Below are 27,423 nucleotides of genomic sequence, written 5' to 3'. Positions count from 1 at the left end.
GACCAAAATAAAGTAGGCAGTGCATGTTGCAAATTCCACTCGGAAATGAAATGCACTGCACCCGAGTATGTCCCTTGCTGTCTGTCCCTGTGAGCTGCTTCTTTCCATGTCTCGGAACGCTACATGGCTGATGCAAGTGCCTCAATGGCCCATGGTGGACCGGAGGGTATGTGCCACTGCCCCTGCAGGTGCCCCAGACAACTTGCGCTATCAACTAGCCATCAGTCCACTAACACATCTGAGCTGTATTGTGCGCTTCAACACCAATATTTGTCCAAGCTCACCGTCAGTGCTGCTACTAAGCATGTATGTGCAACTGGCCTGGTGGAAGGTTTGCTGTGTTATGACCCCCCTGTACTGCTCACCTTGCCTGGAGTCCCTTGAAACACGTCAGCAGTTTTCGGATGTATGATCGCAATCCCTGTGCCTCTGCTTGCACACACATGCGCATGTCGGCACCACAAAACGTGTCCAGAATCCAGACATCCAATGGGCCATGTCTGCTGGCAAAGGTGGTCTGGAGGCTCATCCCCCTGCAGAAAGTGCAGAAAGTCCATGAAACACATGATTAATGCATTAGATTCATCTGTGTGTGTCTCTTCAGGCATTTAATGACTGGACCATGTCAGAGACGTACATCAGAAATCACACCATCAGTCCGTCTTTCACAGCCAAAGTGTGGAACACACTATTTACGGCATGAATTACAACAAACACATGTACAGTAAAGATAAGAAACATACTACACAATGCATAGCAATGAATGTACACATGAATCATGAAACACCCCATCTAGCAAAAGAAGAACAGTGGTCAATTACACCCCAATCATCCCCACTAGGGGTGTCAACACAAGTTCCACAGCAGCAGACATGCCACATATATGACAGTCCAAAGCCCTTGTGCAATAGGCTGTTACACCGAACCATCCTTGCGAGCCCATGGATAAGGGAAGCAGGAGTGGCATATGTGAGCCAAGGACCCCAAGCAGCAAACACATACACAAGCCAAGCTTGAAGGGCCCAGCTGGAACAGACAGTGGATGCTTTCAAAAGCCACAAAGCACCACACCGTCACATGAAAGCACAACAGACAAGCAATTTTAAACTATATTAACTAATTACACTAACTATGAAAAACCTACATTACCTATTTAAACTAACTATCAAACGGAAACTTAACTAACTAAACTAAAAGAAAATCAAAAATGGCCACATACGACCCGGGGGAGAGGTGCCCAGGAGGGGGGAGGTACAGGGTGCTGCTCAACACCCACATGCGATGATGCTGAGGAAAAAAAAAACTCCATGGGCTCAACGCCTGCATAGCCTGACCTATGTGGGAGATAGATTGTCGTCCGAGTCTGGCTCTTCCTGGAAAGGAGGACGTGGCACAGGAGCATGACCACGCCTAGCCGCAGCTTGCCCCTCGTCGGCAGCAAGTCTGCCAGACGGGTGAGCCTGGTTCTGTGTGACGATGACACGTAGGTCTGCATGAGGAACCTCCCATGATACACGTGCTTCCTCTTGCAAGGTAGCACATGTAACACGGAGTTCCTCCTGCAAGGCCTGGCTGGACAACTGCTGCACCTCCCGGCAAGCATGTAGCTCAGCCGAGATGGTACACTCAAGCTGTGCAAACCTCTCCTCTGCCTGCTTCCTCTGGGACATCAGAAGGACACCCAGAGTGGATCTGAGGGAAGCATACTCCTCCCTCAGGGCCTCCATGTGTGCCTCTGCGTGAAGCAGTTGCTTCACGCAGAGACATTTCAGCCTGGCGTGCCCCGTCTGAGGCTGCCATGCCCAGCCTGAGCGAGCGGGCCGTGGACCGTGCCGCCTGCTGCTGGAGAAGCACCTGCCTAGCAGGGGGGAGAACGGATCGGGCCACACGCTCCATGCTCTCAGCGATGTTCTCCATTGCTGCCCCCTGGCGTTCAGAATTGGCAGTCATGTCTTGCTCCCACCCAGTATACAGCGGCTGCGCGCGGCGACCGCGTTGCTGGGCTTGACCCCTGCGGGACCCAAGGACAGGGTGTCCTCGTTGTGTTGGCACCACCCGCGGATGCACGACTACATGCCCCCATCAACGTGATGTCCCAGGCACATCAGTGACTAGTGTGGAGGGTGACCCTGCGTCCCGATCCACAACGGGCAGAGGTTCCAAGACTGTCTGACCCCTCAGTGCAGGTGTCGCAGACAGAGGAGTGCCCACATCAGAATCACTCACCCCGGAAATATGGACCTGATGCTCATCCAACTCGACATGGTCGTCAGAGTGTTCATCAGGGCTGGACTCATAGGCAGCCAGAGACAAGATGGACTGTAGCACTTGGGGGTTTTCGTGGCCTACCACCCCACGACCCCCACTTGTGCTGGGTTGATGTAGTGATAACAACCCTGTGCCTGGCATGACAACACCATCCTCCAGCTCCATTGTGTCATCACCTGAAAAATAGAGAGGAAAAAGGTCACTACACATGTTAGAAGCACACAACACACACACACACCGACACCAAACACATCAGGCAGACATGTGACAAACAAAATAGAACCTGGCATGCATGCTGGGTAAACTTGAAATTGCTTCTGTGATTAGACCTGTGGAAAGGTGGCAGTTTGCACTGAAGTGGGTCTATGCAGTGCAGCAAATATGTATGCTACTCACTATCTACATGTACAAGGACTCCATGGTGTGTGTCAGAAAATGTGAAGGCAGTGCAAGGTCAACTTCAGGCATCACGTGCAATGTGCATTCAATGGGTAGCATGTCTACAAGCAAACCACCCCTTCCCCCAAGTGCAAAAGCAGGGATGCCTAGCATGGTATCAAAAGGCTGACCATAGACATGTGTATTGACAGACAGTGTTGACTAGCATCAACAGCATCATGTGAGTCAAGTGACAACACAGCAAATGATGATGGGACAGTAAGCAGGACACATGATGAAACCTCTGGAGTACACCCACGTGTGAAGAAGACACTACACCAGTTGGACAGAGTAATTGGCGATTAAACAGGCTGAGTCCTGTGACCCACACAGATTGTCAGACCCTAAACATGTGTGCAACGCAGTACTGAGCCACAGTTGACATGGGAAGGCAGATGAAATGCCATGCAATGTAGGTCATCCAGGACTTGTATTACAGTGATCATCCAGTCATGGAAACATAGGGGCATGCGTGGAATGCACATGGAGCATGAATGGGCACTCATGTCCCTGCGGGGCATCTGACCTCTGCACAGTCCAAATGAGACACCCTGCATCAAGTACTAAGGATGTACCACACAGCATATGTCTGGCGGATTGGGCGCTGGATGTTAGCATGTACTCAGGAGGCATGAACAGGGAAGTACCCAACGGCAATATTGTAGCAGACCAGTGCTAAGGTGGAATTGGGGTGCAGAGCGGGGGGTTGAGGGGCAAGGGAGCATGCCTACATTGAGTACCCGCTTGCAGGCAGAGGACACATGCACATCAGTCATGCTATGCAGAGTCCCTGGGCTGAGAGGAAGGACACCCCACGTTACATGCAGAAGTGCCAGTGAGCTGGAACATGGACCGGAGGGGCATACTGTTAACCAGCATTTGAGTAGGGTGCAATAGTGGTGATGCGGACAGTCCCCGTATGCTCCACATGTCCACCATCCAGCAGAGTAGACATGCATCAGGGAAACATTGCATTTCTTTCACATCACTGCAAGTACACGTGACATGTAGTAGCAGTCATGCACAACATATCACACAAGTAAAACACACACGTCCTCAACAAACATGCATCAAAACTCACTGCACTGGGCATCAAAGTCCGGCATCTCTCCCACTCCTTCGACTTCTTCAGATGGTATGAACTCCGCAGCGAGTGACTCATGCGGAGTGAGGTCTTCCTCCTCTGGTGCAGGCCCACTGCCAGTCACCAGAGTCAAGTTGTAATTTGAGGCACGCTTAGCCTTAGCACTGCGTTTGAGGTCATTCCAACGCTTTTTGAACTCTTGTGCCGTGCGCACCTCATGGCCAAATGCACTCACATGTTCCGCAACTTGCTTCTAGTGGGTATCACGGGCAGCCGTAGTCTGACAATTAGCACCCACTAGCATGTCACAGCTGTGGTCCCGCACGTAGTCCACGAGGAAGTCCAGTTCCTGTTTGCAGAAAGGCTTCTTCCTCGACGTGACGGAGGTCGTGGCTGTGTGTGGGGTCCCAGCCTGTGCTGCAGATGCAACCTTCCTCCTCTTGGATTGTGGCGCAGACCCTGGCTGGCTAATGCTGCCTTGATCAGTATGGCCAGTGGGTTCGGTGGATTGAGCCAAGGGAGTGGCAGGTGGAGGGACGACTAAAGGCCTGACTTGTGTCAGTGGCAGCTGGGTGCCCAATAATGGACCCTGCGCAGCAACATCCGCTGTGGCAGGGTCATTGACCGCAACTGTCCTGGTTGGCAGACTCACAACCGGGGTGTTGTTGGGTGCATCTGCCCCTGCACTTGCCAACACCCGGCTGTTCGGGGCAGCAGATGACATAACTGCCCCAGGGACACGTGTCTTGGTCAGGGCAGTCCTGCGTGCCCCTACGGTTTCCCTCCTGGCCTGTTGGAAATCTTCCAAGGGCTCTTCAAGTGCCAACGCAGCCTGCGCTGGCAGACCCTGAGCCTGGGTGGTGGTGTCCACAGCTGCACCTGCAGCTACCACTACCCTTGGGCCCGTGGCAGTCGATGAAACGGACTGCCGGGTCACATGGGTGCCAGTGCCAGATGCAAAAGCCGCATCTCCCGGGAACCACAGGGGGTGGTGGCATGACTGCACCGACACATGGCACAACATCGTGCTCAAGTGGCACACCCCTGCCTCTTCCCCCTCTGCAGGAACCCTGGACACCCTGGTGTCCCCCTACTCCCTGGTCACACTGGCCAAGTCCCAGACCACGCCCGCCATGAGGAGGATGCCCAGCTGAGGTGCCCCTCACCTTTGGTGGCCTCTCAACCATGGCACAGATGTAGTAGTGCCAGCACAGATGGAGTAGTGCAAATGGGAGGTGTACACCACAATTGACCTGGGCAATTGGGGCGAAGGGGGTGGGATGCAAGATGTTAACAGCCCCCCTGCACCTGCAAGGCTGTATGTGACCCCGGTGATGTAGTGACGGGTCACGCAATGCTATGGCACCCCAAAACTGCAGTAAAACCGTGCACGCAACCCTGCAGCCTAGGTGCGTGGAATCAACCTCCCGCAGTACGCGGTGGCACCCAGTAACACGATAAACATATACGCGTGGGACACGCAGGCTACTATGACCTCGAAAACGGGTGTGATACACAGGGGCACCCGCAGTGGGAATAATAGCGTGCGCGACTCACCGTCTGACTAGCGCGATGCAGAAAAACACGCGTAGCCAATACCCCCCACCAAAAGAAGAGATACGTCCTTGATAGCTGTGAAGTTGTGATGGCGCGCGAAACAACACAAAGCAGGAACACACGTCGGTCTCCACGAAAGGCATGTACAGCGAACTGCTGACGCAACTCACCTTTAACCCGTGCTGAGGGAAACGCCTGCGCGAGTCACGTCACTTACGCGCGTATGCCCTTTCCTCGGATTACACGCATTCACACGCGGACGTGCAGTTTTTTCACGCGTGCTGAAGCGCTATGCCCACATCACGAGGGAAACGCCCGCGCGTAACATCACAGAAGCGCTTATGCGCTAAGGACCTTTCCTCCAATTACACACTGACGTGCAATTTTCTCACGTGCCAAATCACTCCGTATCAAGCTGGCCATGCAACAACACACGGAATACCACGCTCCTGCCCAGAAGGCCTATTTGCTGCCCCCCAGAGCCCCGAGCACGCTCCCACCTGCCATCTGCTGCTGCCTGCCTGCCTGCTGCCCACGTGCCCTGCTATTTGGTGCCTGCACGTCAGCCAGGTTCCAGTTGCTGTGTCCACCCCTGCTGGAACAGAAGACTCCCGACTGGGATACCATCACTCCACAGCCCAGCCCCAGGACCCAGTTGCCCACCCACACCTGCCTCGGGGGTCGCCATGTCGGGGCAAACACCATCTGAGACCACTGGCGACCCCCAGCCAGAGAGGCAGAGGGCCACCAGCTTCAGTGTGAAGGAAGTTTGTGTCCTAGTGGAGCATGTCCTGGGGCATTTTGATGCCCTCTTCGGAACATCACGCGCCAACAAGGAAGGATGGTAGAGGATCAGGGACGATGTAGTGGTTGCCATCAACGCGGAGCGGGTGGCAACCCGTGACATCAAGCACGTCAAGAAGTGCTGGGAGGACTTGAGGTCCAGGACCCTATACAAGGCCGGCGCCTCGCAGAGGGGGGCCGGGTCAGCATGAGTGACATCCAGATGAGGGTCCTGGAACGCGTAGGCCCAGCGCTCCACGCCCAGATCCTGCAGAGGAAGACCTGTCTGGAGTTGAGCGGTAAGTGGCCAAGCATTGGTGTGTGAGGCAGGGCATGTTGCAGTGTGCTGGTAGTCTGATACTTGCCTGTATGTGTGACATAGGCCATGTATGGATGTGTGTGTGCAGGGACATCATGGTCATGCATGTGAGACCAGTAATGTGCGACCACATGGTTGGTGCATGAGTTACAATGCAACATGGGTAGCTGTATGGCAAATGCACACATGAAAGCATGCCAGTGTCTGTTCTTGCACATGGTGGGGGTGTGAGGGATGGGTGCTGCTGTCATGTACATGTATGGTGCACATGTGTGTGTGTCTGAGAAGTGTGTGTGTGACTTAGGTACGCCATGGATTCATGACACATGTCTGTGATGATGTGTACATTCACTCATGCAGTGTGGTCACCATTGCATGCACTGTGTCTAGCCACTGTGTCTGTGGTGTGCAAGGCATGATGCATGACCCTCCGGTGATGTGTGTGCATGGGATCAGTGTGAGCCATGATGCATGTGAGTTTGAAGGCTAATAGAGGCCCTTGTACATGGATGCTGATGTTGATTGCAGGCGACGTGCCTGTTCATGCATATGTGTTGCGTGCATTCACCCATGTGTTGTGGAGGGACAGGATGGAAGTGACGTTAGACACTGCAACTCATGTGTTATTGCTTCCTGTCTAGGGGAATGTTGTACTGTACCCTGATGCTTGTGCTCTATGTCTCCCTCTACGCAGCGTCAAGTGAAGAAGAGGGCGGAGACGGCGCTGTGGAGCCAAGCGGCGGGGATGCCTCCACCGGGCGGCGACGCAAGGCCCAGCCACCCTCCCAGGACTTGCCATCATCTGGGAGCAAGGGGGCTGGTGCCGCGTCTGCCACTACGGCTGTGGTGGAAGGGCCGGGTGAGCCCCCACAGGGGCTTGCAATGGTGGAAGACGGTACAGAGACATCCAGGTTGGTGGTCTCCACAGAGGAGGAGGAGCCCGCTACTGAGCCGCACATGGGGCCTGGTTGGGGTAGTACCACTGGTGCAAGTGGTGCAGTCCAGGGCCAGGGTCAGGAGGCAGCACAGGTCACCGCGGAGGGGCCTGTGCATGTCCCTGTCCTTGACCCTGTGACTGCACCACCATGCACCAGCAGGGATGCCCCGTCCCAGGCCCGTCCGCAGGTAGGGGAGAGTGCCATGTCATCTGCCTCTCCACTACCTGCGGATGAGGGGTCCCATGAACGTATGGGCTTCGTCCTGATTGGTGTCGCGTTGCGCACGTGTGACATTCGTGATGACGTGAGTTCTTCCTGGGTAGAGAACGCACGCCATCACGAACAGCAGCGTCGTGACATGACACTGTTGGAAGGGGTCCTGGTCGGTGGGTTCCTACATGTGTCGCGCACTCTGGTGGACCTCTCTTCCTCTGTGGAGACTATGCGCCAGTCGTTCTCCCTGCCGTCTTCCGGCCCAGATTCCACCAGGGCCCCCTGTGGACCTGGCCCGACCAACACAGCCAGCTTGGTGGAGCTCACATCCCTGCCACAGTCGGAAGTCGGCGGTCCAGCAGGGGTGGACACCACGACTGGAGACCAGCTGATGGAGGATGTGCAGGCACCATCGGACAGGGCACATGGACAGCAGCAGGAGCAGGCTGTAGGTGGGAGCAATGATGGCTTGGGGCCATCAACATCGGAGGGGCAGGCATCGGCAAGAGGGCAGGAGGACCCAGGAATGGGAGTGTCTTCCGTGTGGCAGCAGTTGGGCCAGCGGATAGATGCAGAGCAGCAGCGTGCGGAAGAGGCGCGGCTCACCATGGTCAAGGCGGAGTTCTCCATGCGTCGGGCGTTGAGACTGACAGAGTGCCTCGAGGCAACTCGCAGGGAGTTGGAACTGGCCATGAGTGCCTCCCTGCGAGACCTCGGGGCCAGGGCAGAGGCCCGCCTCCGGGACATCGACATGGAGTTCGATTATGCCCTGGCCCGGGACAGCACAGAGTGAGCCACAGGACTTGCTCGCCGCCATTTCATACAGTTACATAGTGTTAGGTTTCCTTTCTGTTTTTGTTTATTTTGGGGCGCTTCGACAATGCACCACGTTTTTGTATATAGTTCTTTATTAGGTAGTCTTTTTTGTAGGTTTCATTTCATTTGTTGGGCTCATGGACCCTGGATTGGTGATTTGTATATAGTTGAACAGTGGATTTGTCTTTTTTTTTTCATTTCACCATGGAACAATGGATTTTACTTATTTTTTTCCCTTGGATTTGCGTTGTTGGACTGAGACTTTGGACACATTTTCATTTGGATTTCTTTGGATTCTGATTTCATATTTTTGATTATTTTCCGGACATGCTGCGTTTTATTTCTTCTTCACATTATTGTGTGTTTTCTTTTCATTACATTCATTTTGGGTTCAATACATTTTTGTTTCATACTTCGATGTGTGGTATTCTCTCATTGATTTCATGCATGTCATGATGGGGGTTTTCACATTCACTTGCACCCATTGTGTGTGTGTGACGGACATGTGTTCATTTACATACTTGCCATTCGGGTTGTATCATGTAATGGGCATTTCTATGTGGGTGGATGCAATACTTGGTTGGGTCTTTGGGCTGGGGTGGCGTGGGGTGTGATGTGGCTGGCCATAAGGCCCATGATTGAGAATCGTCATGACGTGGGGGCAGGGGGACAGGTGTGGGGGTCTGCTGGCAGGTGCCCCTGGCTGCTGGGGGGTGGGGGTGCTGGGGGACATGTGTGGGGGCCTGCTGGCAGGTGCCCCTGACTGCTGGGGGGTGGGGGTGCTGGGGGACATGTGTGGGGGCCTGCTGGCAAGTGCCCCTGACTGCTGGGGGGAGGGGGTGCTGGGGGACATGTGTGGGGGCCTGCTGGCAGGTGCCCCTGACTGCTGGGGGGTGGGGGTGCTGGGGGACATGTGTGGGGGCCTGCTGGCAAGTGCCCCTGACTGCTGGGGGGAGGGGGTGCTGGGGGACATGTGTGGGGGCCTGCTGGCAGGTGCCCCTGACTGCTGGGGGGTGGGGGTGCTGGGGGACATGTGTGGGGGCCTGCTGGCAAGTGCCCCTGACTGCTGGGGGGAGGGGGTGCTGGGGGACATGTGTGGGGGCCTGCTGGCAGGTGCCCCGGACTGCTGGGGGGTGGGGGTGCTGGGGGACATGTGTGGGGGCCTGCTGGCAGGTGCCCCTGACTGCTGGGGAGTGGGGGTGCTGGGGGACATGTGTGGGGGCCTGCTGGCAGGTGCCCCTGACTGCTGGGGGTTGGGGGGGCTGGGGGACATGTGTGGGGGTCTGCTGGCAGGTGCCCCTGAATGCTGGGGGGTGGGGGACATGATTTGGTGATCACTAGTGCAAATTGACATGTGGCATGGCTGTGGGGCATGCCCATGGTGGATGGACTGCCTGCGGCACATGACCAGAGGTGCAGGGTAGTCCCCTGTGGTGTGGGCTGCCTGCAGGGGCCGTGGAGGGGATAGAGGGGACACCTGGGAGGACCGAAATACACGTACCCCGCTCCAATCACGTGTGAGACTCCCCGTGCAGTGGGGTACGTGTGTTCGGAGGGGTGCGCAGGGAGTTTAACAGGTGTTTTCGTGGTTGGGGGCCTGTGCGCCATGTATGGGATTTGTGCGGTATGCATGGCGCACGGGGAAGGGTTGGGGCGTAACTGGCGCTGATGCAGCGTTGCTGCGCCACTCTGCGCCACGGCTGGTTTAATGGAAGCTAAAATACATGAATACACTGTGCGCAGGAATGGATTTTAGCGCACGCGGCTGGCGCAGAAAGTCACACGCACACACTGTGCGCTAGCCGCGTGCGCCACTTGTGCGCTTAATTCTATGAATTACCCCCCTTATATTTAGAATACTGCAGTAATCCGAGAGTGATGTTGAAACGCTCCTGTGTAATTCACTGAAAGTTAAAAAGGAAATGGAAAGAACTGATTGGATTCACACAATTGAAAGGATGCGTAGAGCAGTTTTTGCAAGAACACATTCGGTATTTGACCAAATACTTGGTTTCCTTCCGAAATACCTCAGACTATTGCCTTAATTGGATGGCGAGACGGACCTTCCTTGGAGTTTCATTTAACTTAATCCGGAGGGGAGAAGTGTTGACCTGATGGGGCCGTAGTGGAGAAGCCCAAAAATGTTGCCCAACCTGTAACGACCCGAGCCAGCAGTCTATTAGACATGCCTTCATGGAGTGCTGGGGAACCTGGAACATACGAGTGACATATCTGCAGGGATTGGTAGATAGAATAATTGCAGGCCAGGAGACATCACTCACTCTAAATGTGATCCAGGTATTGAGGATGTGTGGGTAAACAGACAATGGAAGGACACGTATGGAATATGTGAAGAGAGACATGTTTTACTATATTAACTAAGACATTTTTATTTAACAATGTAGTATGTATTCATTTTTTTTTATGATTGTCATTATTTTTGTGGTTAAATAAAAACAAATATAGAGAGAACAGATTTCCTGAAATTTTGAAATAGAACATGTTATTGAAGATGTGCAAATGGAATGATGGTACAAAAATAATTAACACTAGAAAGTCATGGATTTCCTTCCAAAGGAATGAGGGCCTTTTCATGTACTTGTATTTGATTTTTTGTAATGTTCATGTATTTTTATGTTAGTCATTTGTTTAATGATACTTCATCGTGTATTTGCCATACAGTTTTACATAGATCTGTCTACCTTTCATTCCAAGCATTTCAACACAACGGTGTCTATTGCGTCACACCTTTAGAAACACAGGCCACACGTCTTGTAAAGGTTCCTTAGCTACTTGCAGTTGCTTAGGGTGCCTCACACACTACGCTCAATCCCAAAAATAGTTACCTGATCATTATGGCCCCCAAAACCGTGAACATTGTTTTCCCATGTAGAGGCCGAGGGATTTTCTGCACAGTGCGGAAAACCAGCTGTGAGGAGACCGACTCCGGGCCAGAGGTGCCTCGCCCGCTTCCCACACTGTGTGCAGCATCATTGAGGTGTGTGTGTGTGATGGACTTCCAGGAGTGAATGAGGAAGGCATGCCTGTCCTAGGCCAGCATTAGCGGGCAGTCTCCTTCATCAAGGAAGGGGGCAGCGGCGACCGAGTGGTGAGCAAGGGGCCTAGCAGACATCTCACCGCCGTCTCTCTCTCTCTCTCTCTCTCTCTACAGACTCAGTAGAATGCTACAACCCGTCCAGGAATGAGTGGGCGTTTACCTCCCCGATGAGCGAGCCTCACTATGGGCATGCGGGCACCGTGCATGGCGGTTACATGTACATCACGGGTGAGTGGATTCCCGCAATCGCGCGTGGGTTGGGCGCTTTCCTCCTGTACAGGCGTAGTGAGCCTTGCCTCTGCCTGCTCACCCCTGGCCTGCCTGCGTGTCCACTTCCTGCCATCCAGGGTTGCCAGATTGGGCTATTTCCCGCCCAATTGGGCTACTGAAAAACCCTTTGTGCGGGAAATTACAGGAGAGTGCGGGTTGGGATGTTATGGGCTATTTTGGGCTACTCTGTAAGGCAGCGTCTTTAGATATAGTGTTTGTTCACAAGTACCCAGGTGGCAGAGTAAAACAGTAACTTCAAAGGTTGTATCTTCACTTCAAAGACTCATGAAAGCAGTCCTGTGTGCATGTTCTTTCTGCATTAAGAATCAGCTCCACCCTGGACGGGCAAGCACTGCCTGCTTGCCTTGCCTAGTCACAGCCTGCTGTGGCTCTGCAGCCAGCACCCTCACGACCTCGCAAATGCATGCATTTCTGTGATCCGCAGCAGAGTCCTTTTCATGCATGATCGGACATTTCCAACGGAGAGACTAGAGAACAGCAGGCCTCATCTCGCAGATCGGTTCATGCCCATGACGTCTAATAGCTTGACATGCAAAAGAAAGGCTTAGTTCATGTCTATGGACCCATATTCTCCACATCAGATATAACAAGATGGAGGTTTGCCACTAAGCATCTCAGTTACTCACTGTGCTTATTACACAGCCTCGTTCAGTGTGTCTGAATGCTGTGAACGTACAGTGGCGTTAAATAGATGATGTTTCCGGCTTTCGTTATTTTGAAGTATGGGGCTTATAGTTTTTCTTTCAGGAGGTGGAAAATAAAGCCACAATGATATTCGTTTAACTTAACTTGTGTTTTGAAGCATCCACGTGTTGTCCTGTTTCTGCAATTAGTGTGTTCTGCAAGGAAACTCTATCACTTAGTATTATTGAAAGCCTTGGCTGTGTGTCCCGAGTAAAGTGAGGAAGGTGTGAAGTGGTTTCAAATCCCTGCTTCTCTGTTTAGTCAAAGTGTGTGACCCTGGATAACATATCTAATCTCACTCTGACTTAATAGCACACACAAGAGTAAGTCTATGTGAAAAATGACGCCCTAACAGTGGGGCAGATTGAATGATTTTAGGGACCAAAGTGTGTTCCCTCAGGATGCTATGTTAGTGGCCCCCAATGCCATCACCTAAAACTGCATTATTGTCGCAGTGGCCCTCCCTCAGCCCCATATCACTTTATTTGACAGCAGATCTATGGTCCCAGCAGCCATTCAGTGCACAAGAAAACTGTATATAGCAGGGGGGATGCAGAAGAACTCTCTCTATCTGTGCTCTCTCTCTCTCTCTCTGTCTCTCTCTGTCTCTCTCTGCTCTGCAACCCTTCCCTCCATTCGATGTCACTCCCTCTTTCTTCATTTGCTGTCACTCCCGTTTTCCATTTACTGTCACTCTCTCTCTGTGCTTGTCACTCTCTGTCCCTGCACTTTCACTATCTCTTTGCAGTGCCATATATTGTCACACATTGTGACACTCTCTAGCCTTGTACTGTCACCCTCTCTGCACGTGTCAGTATCCCACTCCGTGCACTGTCACTCTCTCTGAATGATGTCACTCTTGTTCACTCTCTGTGCATTGTCACTCTCCCTCTATCTCTCTGTGCTGTCACTCTCACCCTCTCTGTGCTGTCTCTCTCTGTCACTCAGTGCTCCCACTCTCTCTTTGAATTCTCCCCCTCTCTCTATACTGTCACTCTCTCTGCACTATCACTATCTCTCTCTGCTGTCACTCTTTGCCCCTCTCTCTCACTGTATGCTGTCACTCACTCTCCCGCTCTCTGTGCTGTCACTCTCTCTGCTGTCACCCTCCCTCTACACTGTCACTGTCTTTCTCTATGCTGTCACACTCTCACTAGCTGTCTGTGTGCTGTTACTCTCTTGTTCTCTGTGCACTGCCACTCTCTCATTGCTGTAACTTTCCCTCTGTGCACTGTCACTCTCTTTCTCTCTCTGTTGTCACTCTTTTGCGTACTCTGTGCCTTGTCACTCTCTGGCTTTTTGTGCTGTGACTCTCTCACTCTCTGATTCTCCCTCTTTGTTGTCAGTCTCACACTCACTCTAGATGTGCTCTCTCTCTCCCACCTTATGCTATCACATTCTCTCTCTCTCACTGTGTGCTGTCAGTCTATCCCCCTCTCATTCTCTTGCACAGCTGCATCCCTTCTCGCATCCTCCCTTGAAACTTTGCGCTCTCCTCCTTGCCCCTGGTGCCTAGAAATGCAAAATGCAAAGAACAGTAGTAAACGCCAAAACGATTGGCTTTGTCAATGCTTGGTTTCTTTGAGTGTGCAAGGCGCAGATACATGGCAGAGCCGTGCAAGGGTGCACCCCTCTCTGTCCCCACTTCACATTCCAGTTGTGGCAAAAGACACACTGACACGAGTCTCAGCCTCTCCGCAGCTGCATGCTTGACGGCGTGCAGGGCGACCTCGGGTGGGCAAGGCATGCCCCGACTGGGGCTGTGCCGCAATGCACGGAAAATGGACAGGAAATGCCACTGTTGCCGGACATCCCCCACCCCTCTTCCCTGGATGGGTCAGCAAACAGATTCCTTTCTGCAGCTGTGATCAAGTGACTCCCAAGAGAAATATGCATTCTCGGCTCTCCTGGCGCCCAGGAAGTGCTACTTAAACCCTGGGCTTTGGCTCGTATGGGTCCGGCGCGGCCGCACGCCTTTAGTGCGGTTTAATGATGGTCGCCTGCCTAAGACTTCCCCAAGGGCCATTCATGACAGGCCGGCTCACCCTGATTGGTGCATCGAGGTGGAGGACGCAGGGGTGTGGGGGAAGGAGGACATTTGGTGGGATCGAAGGGGCGGCAGGGGTGTTGGGCCCAGGGAAGAAACGGATTCGGAAAGCCAGACCTACTGCCACGAATCATGGAACCAAAACAGATAGTCCATATGTTCTAGAATAGGGACTACTGCACTCCAGGTCCTGACTACATGGTCGGGGTGAGTTAATGCACAGCTCTGTTTCTGCATATTTTTGAGATATGGGTTTAATGAAGGACGTAAGTTAGATGGCAGAAGCGGGCGGTTGTTTGTCAACATTATTCGGTTTCCTAAACCTCAACATGTTTGCACGGAGTGGTTACTGTGCATGCAGGTGACTAGTATGAGGCTCGGCAATCCAAGGTGCATCACTGCCCACATTGCTAGATGGGAAATGTCACAAGGAGACACGAATCTGGCTTTTCATTTTCTGAACACACCACACTCATTAATTACTAAATCATATCTAAAAGTATGACTTTTTAGTAAGTTTGCCAAATTATCAAATAGTTGCTCACTGTAAATTAGTGGCTCTCACTGATTTCATCGTGCACACACAGACATTTCCCCTCCTTGCAATTAAAACAGTATTTTAGAGAATGACACAGTTTCAGTTCTAACCCCTTAAGTGCCAGGCTATTATTGAAGTCTATGTAAAAGGGATGAGTATGCTTTACTGGATTGCCTTGTACCTATTTTCCAAACACACATTCGGCTGTCTCTTTTGGGCCATTCAGAGTGAATGATGCTTATATACTGTCCAGTTGCTTTCCCATGTGGTTTAATACTTTTACTGTAGCTTTTTTTGAGCCCAAGGTAGCTTTTTATCAACAACCATGCAGCATTTCATGTTGGTGCCCTCGTGAAGATGAGATGAGATATTGACTTCTGCTTAACTTACCAAATATGGAACCAAAAAACATGGGGTCAAATTCCGGCTTCCTCACTGGACCAAAGTATGTTACTCTGAGCAAATCACTTTGCATCACTCTTTCTTATAAGGTTGGTGCCATCTAGAAGGGACTTTCTATTATATGCATTAGAGAAAAAGACTCACTTATGCATAGTTTAATACACACACGTGTTGCTGCATATATATTAAAGTTTATGTGGTACCTACATTAGACTGGATTGTCTCTTATCTCACTCATGGAACATCACTATCCATGCAGCTCTCTCCACATAGAGAAGTGAAGTAAAAGATACTACAATGGTAAGTGGAGGAAAGGGTTACATTCCAAATGTTTGTAGGAGCATGAATGGATAAACATATGGCTAGGGGTGTAAGAACACCCCTTTAATTCACCTGTGAATATTCACAATTCACCCTTTAAAAATCCAGAAGCCCAAACATAATTTCAAAGGTCCTCATAGAGGGAGCGACCATCCTAAAATGTCCGTATAACCACCCTGCCCTTCTCCATCCTTCCTTTTTGCCCTGCAGAATGGTGCCAGTGACGATTGCAGGTCAGAAATGGGAGAGCGCGGAAAAAAAAAATCAAAGCTAGAAATCGAAATAATACTTTTACTGTCTCTAGCATGAGTGGGTACTGAAAATTCTAGCACGAGGGGATGCTTGCGCTGGAACTAGTAACTTCAGAAGTATCTGGTCACCGATCACACTTGAAGCCTATTTGCCAGTATGGCTGCGTGGATCTTGCTATCCTGATTTACCGTGGAGAGGGGCCGATAGGAGCCACAGTTAGAGGAGGGTTTTCCAGGTTTGAGAACAGTCACAATTATAGACTCTCTCAGGCTGCTGGGTGTCTGTATCTTAAGTTTGCGCGGCATAGCCATTCCTTAGTTGGACCAAACTGTGCCCTGCGCTTCTGCACCAATACTATATAATCCGGGCATATCGCCAGCTTCAATGACGCACGCACAATGCTCCATCCTTCCCTAGAAAGGACAAGATCCTCTCTCCTTATAATTCACGATTCATGCAATTAAAGGCCTCAGTGGGGGCCCAGGCAGAGGTCTCCTCACCGACGATCTATGTGCCCATTCAACCATGAAGCCCTGCGTCCATGTGCCAGGGCCTACTTCCAGGAGGAGTACATTTTCAATGTATGACGTAGGATCGTTACCCTCCTCTTCCTCAGGAAGGCCAAGGATACTGATGTTATTCATCCTGGCTCTTCATTCGGAGTCTTCAACCCAGTGTTCTAGGACTCGCACTTTGTCGACCAACTCTGTCATCTGGTATTGCGTGTTGGCGATGTTAGTCATGCATTCTCTCACTTGCATTTCTGCGATGCCGATCGTGACCGACAATGCACGCACATCTTGTCTCAGGAGGCCCACGCCCACGTCCACTGTATCAAATGCGGCCAATAGGTCCAGCATAATCAAAAGTGATCGGTCCCCCTGATCTGCCGTCTCAAGAATCTCATCGCCCACAGTAGACCACAAGATCCTGCTGAGATGTCTTGAGGAGGTGGGAAAGGTTTCCAAACAAGCTCTACAATGGTTTGAGTCATTCTTGACTGGAGAGAACAAAGGGTAACATTTGGAGGATTTCTGTCTGACTCCCTTATGCAAATTTGTGATGTTACTCAGGGCTCTTTACTCTCCCCTCTCAACTTTAATCTATATATAAAACCTCCCATGGATATTCTGAGGAGACAACGAGTTAAAGTCCATTCGTACACTGATGACACTAAGATATTTTTGAGAGAAGAGAGATCAGAGGACACCTTTGAACTAGTGAAACACAGTTTAAAGGAGGTGCAGGCTTGGATGTGTGCGAATCAGCTGTTGCTAAATGCCAATAAGACAGAGGTGGCATTGTTTGATTCTAAATATCAATTACAACATAAACTAGTATTGTCACCATGCTTTTTGGGTTCACAACTGGACTTTTCTCCTAAAATAGAAAATCTGGGCTGTACCCGCGAAAATAACATGGGGAGTAAGGCACAGGTTAGTGGGAAAGTCCAATCTGTATTCTACACCCTACGGATGTTCAAACAGATCCTACCATTTATAGCAGACAAGGACCGGGCTACAGTCGTGGGAATTCTCATCAATTCACGACTGGATCATGGGAATGCTCTGCTGACTGGAATCCCAGCAACCCAATTACGGAGACTACAAGTAGCAGAAAATGCAGCAGTCAGATTGGTGTTTGGGGTGGCAAAATCTTCCCCTTTTTCTAATCTAGGGTGGTCGCTACCTTGGCTAGCTGTGAAGGAACGAATAGATTTAAAAATCCTATGCGTTATCTTTAAATGTATGAACCAGCTAGCACCAAGCTCTCTGTCTGATCAAATCAAGACTTGGCCGTCAACTACGCTCTTGCGACAAGATGTTGCAGAAGGTGCCATGGTCAAGATACCAGAGCAAAGGAGACCGAAGCTTTGAAGTGTATGGTCTAAAACTCTGGAATAGCCTTCCGAGAGTTATTTGAGAACATAAAACTCTCATTACATTCCGAAAGGCTCTGAAGACTTATTTATTTGCTAATGGTAGCACTGATGTTTAGTCACTTGCTTGTGAAATTTCTGAAATAATAACACGATCACGAACGGTTGATTTATCACTGACACATCTGCGCCCAGGTACGATTAATTCCGTCAGGCGCGTGTTTACAAATAAATACAAAAAAATAAAAAATATCAGTGATAGTCTGCCTGGAGGAAGCACTGACAGATGTCAGCAATGGGCAAACCTGGATTGGAGACCAGGAGTGCTTTCTCTAATGTTTTCCTTCCGCGCGTCAGAGCGGGGTAGGAAAGGCGATAGATTAGCAATTAGAGTAGTTAGGTGAGATAGACAGCACTATGGTTACAGGGGTGGTGGTGGGGGCTGGATAGAGGGACTGCACGGGGCACGAGGAATTCACCTGGCGGCCTAGAAACAGGTCAAGTGAGGAAGAGTCATGCAAAAGGAGAAACATTAAGAAAATAAGGAAAATCAGGGATAGGGCCGAGGTTACAAAAATGTTGCGGGATTTGAGAATCCAAAAATATGTGCCAACATTAGTGCATGAGCAGATTCAAATGGCCAGATTTGAGATTTCCAGAGCATACAACCAACATGTGAAGAGAGCAGCCGGGACCAGGGCAGGCCAGGCTGAGAGCATGGAGAAGCAGTGATGTGAAGTGCAAGGTGCAAAGAGCAAGCAGTTGACATGAGCGCAGTTTGGTAAAAGGAGAACGGGCTCAGGGTGAAAGTCAGGAGGGGAAGACTTGAGAGGAGATTAGAGGTTTAGTCAGTGTGGGGGAGGAAGGAAGCCGCGTAGCAGTAGAGGGGGGGGGGAACCTGGTTGCCTTGGCGCCTCATCCTTCCATGCAATATTTTTCCCAATGCAATTTATTTATGCAGCATCTGATCCTCAGTTGCAGAAACGCTGCACTGGTGGCCTGTGGCCATTTTGCATTGAAACAACACTATGGCACACATTTCCTTATAGTGCAGTGCGTTTTTGCAACTGAACAGGGTTTGCCCTGCGCTGCGGGTAATCGGGCATGGCATAGCGCCGTGCCAAGCATTACCCTGGGGCAACATTCCAGTGAAAGAAGAGCTTTTTTGATAAAGGAATGTTTGCTCTAGTGATAATATCGTGCAGAATTGCACTTGCGCGAGGTTTTTGTAACGGGACCCTTGAAGCTCTTTGCACATTCTATTTTGGGAAGGCAGGCAGGCGCCCTCCATGACGAGGAGAGTGATTAGGTCTTTCATCTGACACCTTTGATTCATAAGCGTGGGTGGGGGTCATGCACGTTTCTTAAGAAGCAGATTGTGTAACTCCTCCAGCTGTTGGGCAATTACCGTATGAGGACACCACTGCACCCAAACAACACCTGCCTGAAAATCAGAAAATGCCTCAGGCAGCAAAGGGTGTGTGTGCGTGCAGTCGCTGGGGGCCAGAGGGGGGGGGGGGCAGCATTACTTTACTCTCCCCACTCACTCATACCTATCATGAACAGGACGGAAGTGTAAAATGACAAAATGACCTCAACAGAGAATGGGGTACTTGTTACTCTGTGTCCTAACACTGGAAGTGCACTGCCCTCTGCACCCTCACCACCGTATTCCCCACCCGTGAGCTGCCTCAGGGTTTGGCGCTGCGGGGGAATTGACTATTACCACGTGGGTTCTCCTGTCCAATGGGAGCTTGATGAATTGGAGGCAGAGCTCTGTCCATTCTGCTTTCCCGCCTGTAGCGGCTTTCACCTGCTCGCGCAGGCACCTCACTGCGCAGCAACAAAAGGGACAGACACGGAGGATGTGTAATAACGCCATTCTTCATTCGCAATCCAACTTCAACTAAACTTAACACACCCTCCCGCGTCACATCCCTCCCTTCCTCCTGCCTCCCCAGTGCCCCGGAACTGATTTGTCAACATGACACGCCCCCAATTTAAACAGTTACCCAGCAGGGTGATACGCAAACAGAAGCATAGTTTGCTAGCCCATTTCCTCGATAAGGCAGCAAGGCTTATTCCTGGCCGTCTGAGGTCTCGAGCTGAAGCGTTCAGCAGCACCGCTGGCCAACCGTCTCTCGCCTTGGTCTTCCTGGCCAGATGCTTCTGAGTCCTCTTGATCCCCTAGATAAGGGTCGTCGGATATGCAGTCAACAGGTATCTCCACTCAGCCTCCTAGGCCCTGAGTGGGGAACTTTCTTGAAGTGCGAGGAATTTCACGTAGTCGGTCCCTTATCCCCTTGGGCCGTGATCCTGGAGCCCTTCTTTTCCAGGATGAGCAGCGGTTCCTCATGAAAAGCTGCAGTGTCCTTGTGAGTCTGTGGTTGTCTAACCGCGACTAGGTCCCCTACATCCAGTTGGGTATCTCGGGCCTTCCTGCGCCCATCTGTGTATGTCTTCATGTGCCATTTTGCCTCCTGATCCCGTTGTCTTATCTCAGTGTCCAGTCTCGAGCTGTCCTCTGGTGTGCCGGTCTGTGGCTGCCGGGTCCTGATGTCCCTTCCAAACATCTCCGCTGGGGTTTTCCCCATGGAACTGTGTGGGGTGCTTCGGTAGTCTCTCAATAGTTGGTGGAGTACTTGTTCATAAGGTTGCCCCGTGAGCCGGGCCACATGTAGTGCCCTCTTCACATTGGCCATGCAATGGTCAATCATGCCATTGGCCTGTGGGCAGAGTGATGTGACCTTGTGATGGTGAAAGTCCATTTATTCACCAAATTTTGTGAAACTATGTCCATTGAAAGGAGGCCCATTATCTGTCTTCACTTTCCATCACCGGAATGACATGGTGGGCTGTGGTTGATGATATGATCTGGGCTTCGGGACACCTGGAGTAATCATCCATGACGGCCAATATATATATCTCCCTCCTTTGATAGGGCCAGAGAAGTCAGCCGCCACATCCTCCCAAATGCCCCTTGGCAGTTCGGACATTCTCAACGGGTCTGGATGTCGATTTGGCATAAGGAGGCAGTACATGGGACATTGTTTCAGGAGCTCCTCCGCCATGGTGTCCAGCTGTGGAAACCACACCTTCTGGTGCAGTATGCACTTCGTGGAAACCATTTCTCCATGTCCCTCGTGAGCCAGTTCTATCACCCTTCTTTTTAGTGAAGTTGGCAATACCACCTTGTGGCCCTTTAGCAGGAGATTGTCTTCCGAAAGAGCTAGCTCCTCCTTCACCTGCAATAGCCTGTCCACCTCCTGGCATACTTCATCTGACGCCAGACGACCCCTTTCTTTGGCCCTCCTCCACTGACCTGATATGAGACCCTCACACATGTTTTTCCATGCCTGGTCTGACTCCAGTTCTTGGACTAGGTGTTGACTCAATGCCCTCGGGTATAGCCTGCTGGATCAGGTATCAGAGGTATCTGTCTGCGACCGATGGTTCAGGGTTGAAATCGCTTCTTGGATGTCTCGACAAGAAGTCGGCTGGGTTTTCCTCCTTTTCGGGCCTATGTACGATTTCAAAGGAATAGTCCTGCAGCCGGAGCCCCACCTCGCAATGCGGGGCGGCATCTTGGCCTTTGGTTTGCCATAGAGAAATAAAAGTGCCTGATGGTCAGTCACTACTTGAAAGGGCTTACCGTAGAGAAACAAGTGAAAGTGCTCACATGCCCACACCGGTTTATAGTGATATTTTCGAACGTATTATTTTCGAATTCCATTTTCTGGACACAATTTTGCAGAATTTTTTTTTTTGAATGTTTTTTTTTAAATGGGGGGGTTCCCCCCGTTCCCCAAACTCCTGTTTTTTAGCACTTTTTTAATGTACAAACCCAAAAAAAACATATAAAATAAAAAATAATATATTGGAATAAAAATGTAGGCAAAATGTTTTCGAAAAAATGGTATTTCTAAAATATTTTTTTGAAAATATGACCGGATACCGCCCACACCACAGCAAGACTCTCTTTCTCTGCCTGAGAATAAACGTGCTCGATGGCAGAGATGCTTCTGCTCTCGTAAGCGGCGATGTGAGTTTGCGTTGCATCTTCCGAGTCAATTTGAGCCAGAATGGTGCCAAGGCCCGCCGGACTTGTATCAACGGTTAGCTCTGTTTTCTGCTCCGAGTCGTAGTACAACATGTTTTCTGCTCGTGCCACTCTTTCTCGGATCACCTCGAAGGCACGTTGGCAGTCTTCCGACCAGGTGAATACTGCATTCTGCTTAGTCGATGCTCTAAGTGGCTCACTGACTGTGGCAAAGTATTTTACGTACCTCGTGCAGTAACTGGTGAGACCCAAAAACAATCTAAGTTCCGAGACATTGGTTGGTGGTGGTGTCTCATTCAGTGCGACCATTTTGTTGGGATCGAGCATCATGCCGTTTTTTGAGAACACATGGCCGAAGAATTGCAGCTTATCCTTCCTAAACTCACACTTTTCCTGGTTGAGAGTGATGTTATCAGCCTCCAGGGCCATGCACACTTTGGCCAGGGTCTCATCGTGGTTACCCACATATGTCCCGAACACCAGGATATCATCGCTATAGTTTATGCAGTTCAGGATGTGATTAATCACATTGTGTATTTCCAGCTGAAATATCTTCACTGCTGAAGAGACCCCAAAGCTCAATCTCTTATACCTGTATAGTCCCAAGTGTGTGATGAAGGTTGCAATATTCTGGCTCTCAGGACTAAGTACCAACTGGTGGTAACCCTTGTTGAGGTCCAATTTTGAAAAGACCTTGGCTCAGTTCAAAAAATATATCATATCAGTGATACGTGGGGCCATGTGTATTTCCCTTTCGAATAGCTTGATTAGGCCCCCTCATGTCCACGCACAGTCTGATAGCATCAGAGCCTTTCTTCGGCACAGGGACGATGGGTAAGACCCAGGTGGTGGGGCCCGTGGCCGGTTCTATGATGTCCTGCTCTATGAGCTTGTGCAGTTCATCCTCCACTTTCTTCTGGATGTTCACCGGTATGCCCCGATAGTGTTGCGCTATGGGGTACACTGTCTCTTCAATATGTAGCTTCACTTGCTGGTTCCGCAGTTTCTCCATGCCTCTGAACAGGTTTGGGTATAAGTCTTTTATCATGAGTACTGGATCTATGTACTTGTGCACCATCATCTTGTAGACCACATGTATTAAACCCATATCAATGGCAGTCTTAAAGCTGAGTATGCAGCCACTCTCGCTCCCTGTCGCCACCACATGCAGCAGTACCTTTTCTCTTGTCCCTTGTAGTGGCACACACGTTCGAATTGACCTAGACACTTGAGGGGCATTGTGGCTCCATATGGATATATATCAACGGTTGCTGGGTTTAGCATTGGGATCTGTGGCAATTCCTTGAATACTTTCTCACTGACTACGTTTACCGTAGCCCCAGTGTCTATGAGGAATTCGGTGGGTCTTTCATTCAATTTCATAATCAGCGTTGGACTGTGCTCAGTGGCCACCGGGTTTCCCAGGGCGTATACATAGGCCTTTTTCCGTTGTTCGCTTCCTGAAGAGCTGAGTTCGGATTCAGATGCGGACTGTTCCACCAGGTAGCGCAAGTGGCACCTGGTCCTGCGCTCAGGTCTCATGCGGGTGACGTATCTTCTTCTTTACCTCTTCTCTCTCCTATGTCTCTCGTCCCCAGATTCCGGCTCCTTCGACTCTGGGTCCTTGTGTCTCGACTGGGGACTGCAATGTCACCCCCGATGATTGTGGTGCTGAGGGCCGAGGTCTGGGTTTGTACTTGGGGAACGACTCTTGACTTCGTTCACTCCCCCTCTCTCTGGACAGTCGGCATACCGCCTTAAAATGACCTTCTTCGCCACACGTGGCGCACCACTGGCCAATGGCCCGGCATGTACCTTCATGCGGATATTAAAATCCACATGTGAAACAGAATGGTTCTTCCTCTCTCCTATACTGTTGTAGGCGATGTACTGCCTCTGCAGTGGTGTTGAAGCTTTCCACTTGAGAGTCCACTGCCCTTTCCGCTCTGGCGAGTGTCAGTATTTCGTCCAAGGTGCAGGCTGTCTGGAGCAACTTCCACCTGAATGTTTGGGATTCACACCCAGTGATGATTTGCTACCGCAGCACTTCGCTGTTAGAGTAGTTTGCAAAGTCGCAATGCTTCATCTTGATTCTTAACCTCATGACGTAGGCGTCCATCATCTCGCCCTTCGCCTGCTTGTACTGTGGAATAAGTGGCGCTCATAGTCCACATTGGTGTCTGGGGTGAAATATGCTGACAGAGCCCCTTTTAGATCTTGTATGGAGTCAATAGTCGTTGCAGGCATCTCATCTATGAAGTCCCGGGTTGCCAGGCCTACTGCCAGCTTGAGAAGACACTTCTGTCTTTCCTCATCGATGGGCCCCTTGGGCCCCCATGAACAAGTCAAAGTCCCTTATCCATCTGGCCCACCTCTTCCCCATATTGCTTGTGCCCGTAACATCAAAGGCTCCTGGCATCTGTGCAGCCAGGGAATCTGGCAGTCTGTATGGGGCCTGCTCCTGCTGAGCTGCTGGCACTTGAGCCTGTGCATCCTGACCTGCCTCTTGATCCGACATTCGCCCTTGGTAATTTGCAGTCCTTCCTTATAAGCTGGGCCTCTGGTGCTCTATCAGCCCACACGGCCGACTGACAGGCACGAGCACAGTGTAATCAGTTGTCCCTCTGGGTGTCGGAGGACCGAGCCACTGCCTTGATGGCCGCCTACTGGCATAAGCACCACCACGTGGCTTTACTCCCCCTCTCTGACTCACTGTCTCATCACTGCTCTCACCAAAGCGGCCAGGGTGTTGCAGTAGCTCAATACAAGCGGTCTATCATGGGCGGGGCACTGCTTTCCCCACGTACGGCCGGCCCGGCTTGATTGGCCGTCCGGAGACGTCTCTGCTCCTTCTTCATAGACTGGGAGCACTGCGGCCATGCCTCCCGGCATCTACCCTTCTCTCCGCTGTCATGTGGGTCTGCGCGCCGACAGCGCTACCCTCCTCGCCGCCAGTGTAGCGGCTTTGATCCGCTCGCGCAGGCACCTCGCTGCGCAGCAACAAAAGGGACAGACACGGAGGATGTATAATAACTTCCTTCTTGATTTGCAATCCAACTTCAACTAAACATACCCCGCCCTCCCGCGTCACATCCCTTCCTGCCTCCCGCCTCCCCAGTGCCCCGGAACTGATCTGTCAACATGACACCGCACCATTCCCTTATCCCACCCTTTGACAGCCTTGCAGGATTTTGTCTCTTTCTGGGGGGTTTCAAACCCGAAACCCCCATGACATGTGCCTGCCCCCTCGTCCTCTCGCCCCCCACCTCTCCAGGCTGCCCCCTTTCACATACCTCCTCCAGGCCTCTTCCGCTTCCCCGACCCCCCCGGCCCAAAACAACCCACTAACGTGCACTGAGGGCCCCCTTCTTCCGTGTGCACTGCCGGCCAGCCTGTGCCACACAGTAAACGGGGTCCGAGGACACTGCTCCCTGGCCCACGTGTAATGGCTGGTCTCTTTTAGAGGCGGTCCACAAGCACAACCCCGAGACCCCACACCCACGCACCTCAGCAATCACGAGTTGGAAACAATGGGTACCTTCCCGGTTGGAAGACAAGTAGGATCACGTGGGTCTCTCATGGACCTGTTCACAAATTCCAGGATCGGTGGGAGCGCTCAAATATGGGAAGGGAGTGGATGGCTGGGTCAATTGGGAGGCCCCAAAGGAGACTGGAGAATCATTTCCTGGCCACCCCCAATGCCGCCTAGGGGTGATTTCTCAGAGAAGCAAACTGACAACAGGGGCCCTGTTTGGCACAGTCCCCTGTGGTACAGAGAGCCCTTGTTGCACAGGGGGAGTAAAGCTACTCATTTAGGGTGGCCTGCTCTAGCCACTGAGATAACTCTTCTCTTCAGTAACCCATAGCTTTCTAATAATAATAATAATAATAATTCAGCATTTATATAGCGCTACGAACCATCAGGCATCTGAGTGCTGCTTATTAATACCCACGGTGTTTGGTGCTCATTTATCGACCTCGGAAGGATAAAAGGCTGAGTTTGGCCCCGCCAGGATTCAAACCTACGTCAGCAGGCTCTGCATGGATGTCAAAGCAAGCGCTCTACTCGCTGTGCTATCAGACCGGCCCAGGGCAATCCACGGTCTCCCATACACATGGACAGACCCAAAATGTGGGTGCTGTTCCTGCTCTCCGCAAGGCCCAAGGAATGTCTGGTGGATGCAATTGTTTGGCACCAGGAACCCACATCAGCTCCCGATTTAGAAGTCAGCACTGGGCAATATCAATTAGGCAAGTGGGGGCATATGTAGCAAATTGGTTGCAGCTGTGCACACCACTTTGCAAAACTGTAATGATGGCACAGCAGATGCCTGGCTTCATGGCACTAGCTGTACAGTGGGAGAAGAAGCAAAGGCATAGAGCAGATGCCACCTGCACCACCACCTCTCCCCCGCATTGTTCCGTCACGCTGTAGTTTATGGTATCACATTGTTCAGCACCTCCACTTGCCCTTTGGGGTGGACCAGCACCCACAGGGAACCCCATAGTGAGCATCCAATTCCCCCCATTAATGTAAATAGCGAATACAAGGTCATACATTCAAGCAGGCATGCTGGAAATAGAGAAGGGGATATCCACCTGATGTATGTTCACCATCTTCATATCCACCTGATGTACGCTCTGCATATTTATATCCACCTGATGTATGTTCTACATCTTTATATTCACCTTATGTAGGCTCTACATTTTTATATCCACCTGATATATGTTCTACATCCTTATATCCACCATCTTCTTATCCTCCTGATGTATGCTCCACGTCTTTATACCCACCTGATATGTGTTCTACATCCTTACATCCACCATCTTCTTAACCACCTGATGTACGCTCTTCATTATATCCAGCTGATGTACGATCTACATCTTTATATTCATCTGAGGTATGCTCTACATATTTATATCCAGCTGATGTGCGCTCTACATCTTGATATCCACCTGATGTATGCTTTACATCTTTATATCCACCTGAGGTATTCTCTAGATATGTGTATCTATCTGATGTATGTTCTACATACTTATATCCACCATCTTCACCTGATATACACTCTATATCTTCATATTCAGCTGATGTATGTTCTACATCTTTATATCCACCTGATTTACGCTCTAGATCTTTATATCCAACTAATGCATGCTCTACATCTTTATTTCCATCTGATGTATAATCTACATCTTCATATCCACCTGATGTATGTTCTATATCCTTATATCCACCATCTTCTTATTCACTTGATGTATGCTCTACATCTTTATATCCACCTGATTTATGCTCTAGATCTTTATTTCCACCTGATGTATGCTCTACATCTTTATATCCACCTGATGTATGTTCTACATCCTTATATCCACCATCTTCATATCCACTTGATGTACGCTCTACATCTTTATATCCACCTGATTTACGCTCTACATCTTTATACCCACCTGATGTATGATCTACATCTTTATATACAT

The 27,423-nt window shown here is 50.7% G+C and overlaps 1 protein-coding gene across 1 annotated transcript in view; it reads left to right on the top strand.

The window, feature by feature from the left end:
- The window catches only part of LOC138525670 (kelch-like protein 9), a 454,357-nt gene that overhangs the window by 366,672 nt on the left and 60,262 nt on the right, over positions 1-27,423 (top strand). Inside the window, exon 6 of the mRNA XM_069635739.1 lies at positions 11,589-11,702. Coding sequence (XP_069491840.1) covers positions 11,589-11,702 — 114 coding nt within the window. The remainder of the gene's footprint in view (positions 1-11,588; positions 11,703-27,423) is intronic.

This window comes from Ambystoma mexicanum, chromosome 7p, assembly GCF_040938575.1.
Source record: "Ambystoma mexicanum isolate Mex_15411 chromosome 7p, UKY_AmexF1_1, whole genome shotgun sequence".
Lineage (NCBI taxonomy): Eukaryota > Metazoa > Chordata > Amphibia > Caudata > Ambystomatidae > Ambystoma > Ambystoma mexicanum.
The sequence above is the reverse complement of the archived record's forward strand: the minus strand, read 5'-3'. Positions and strand labels throughout refer to the sequence as shown.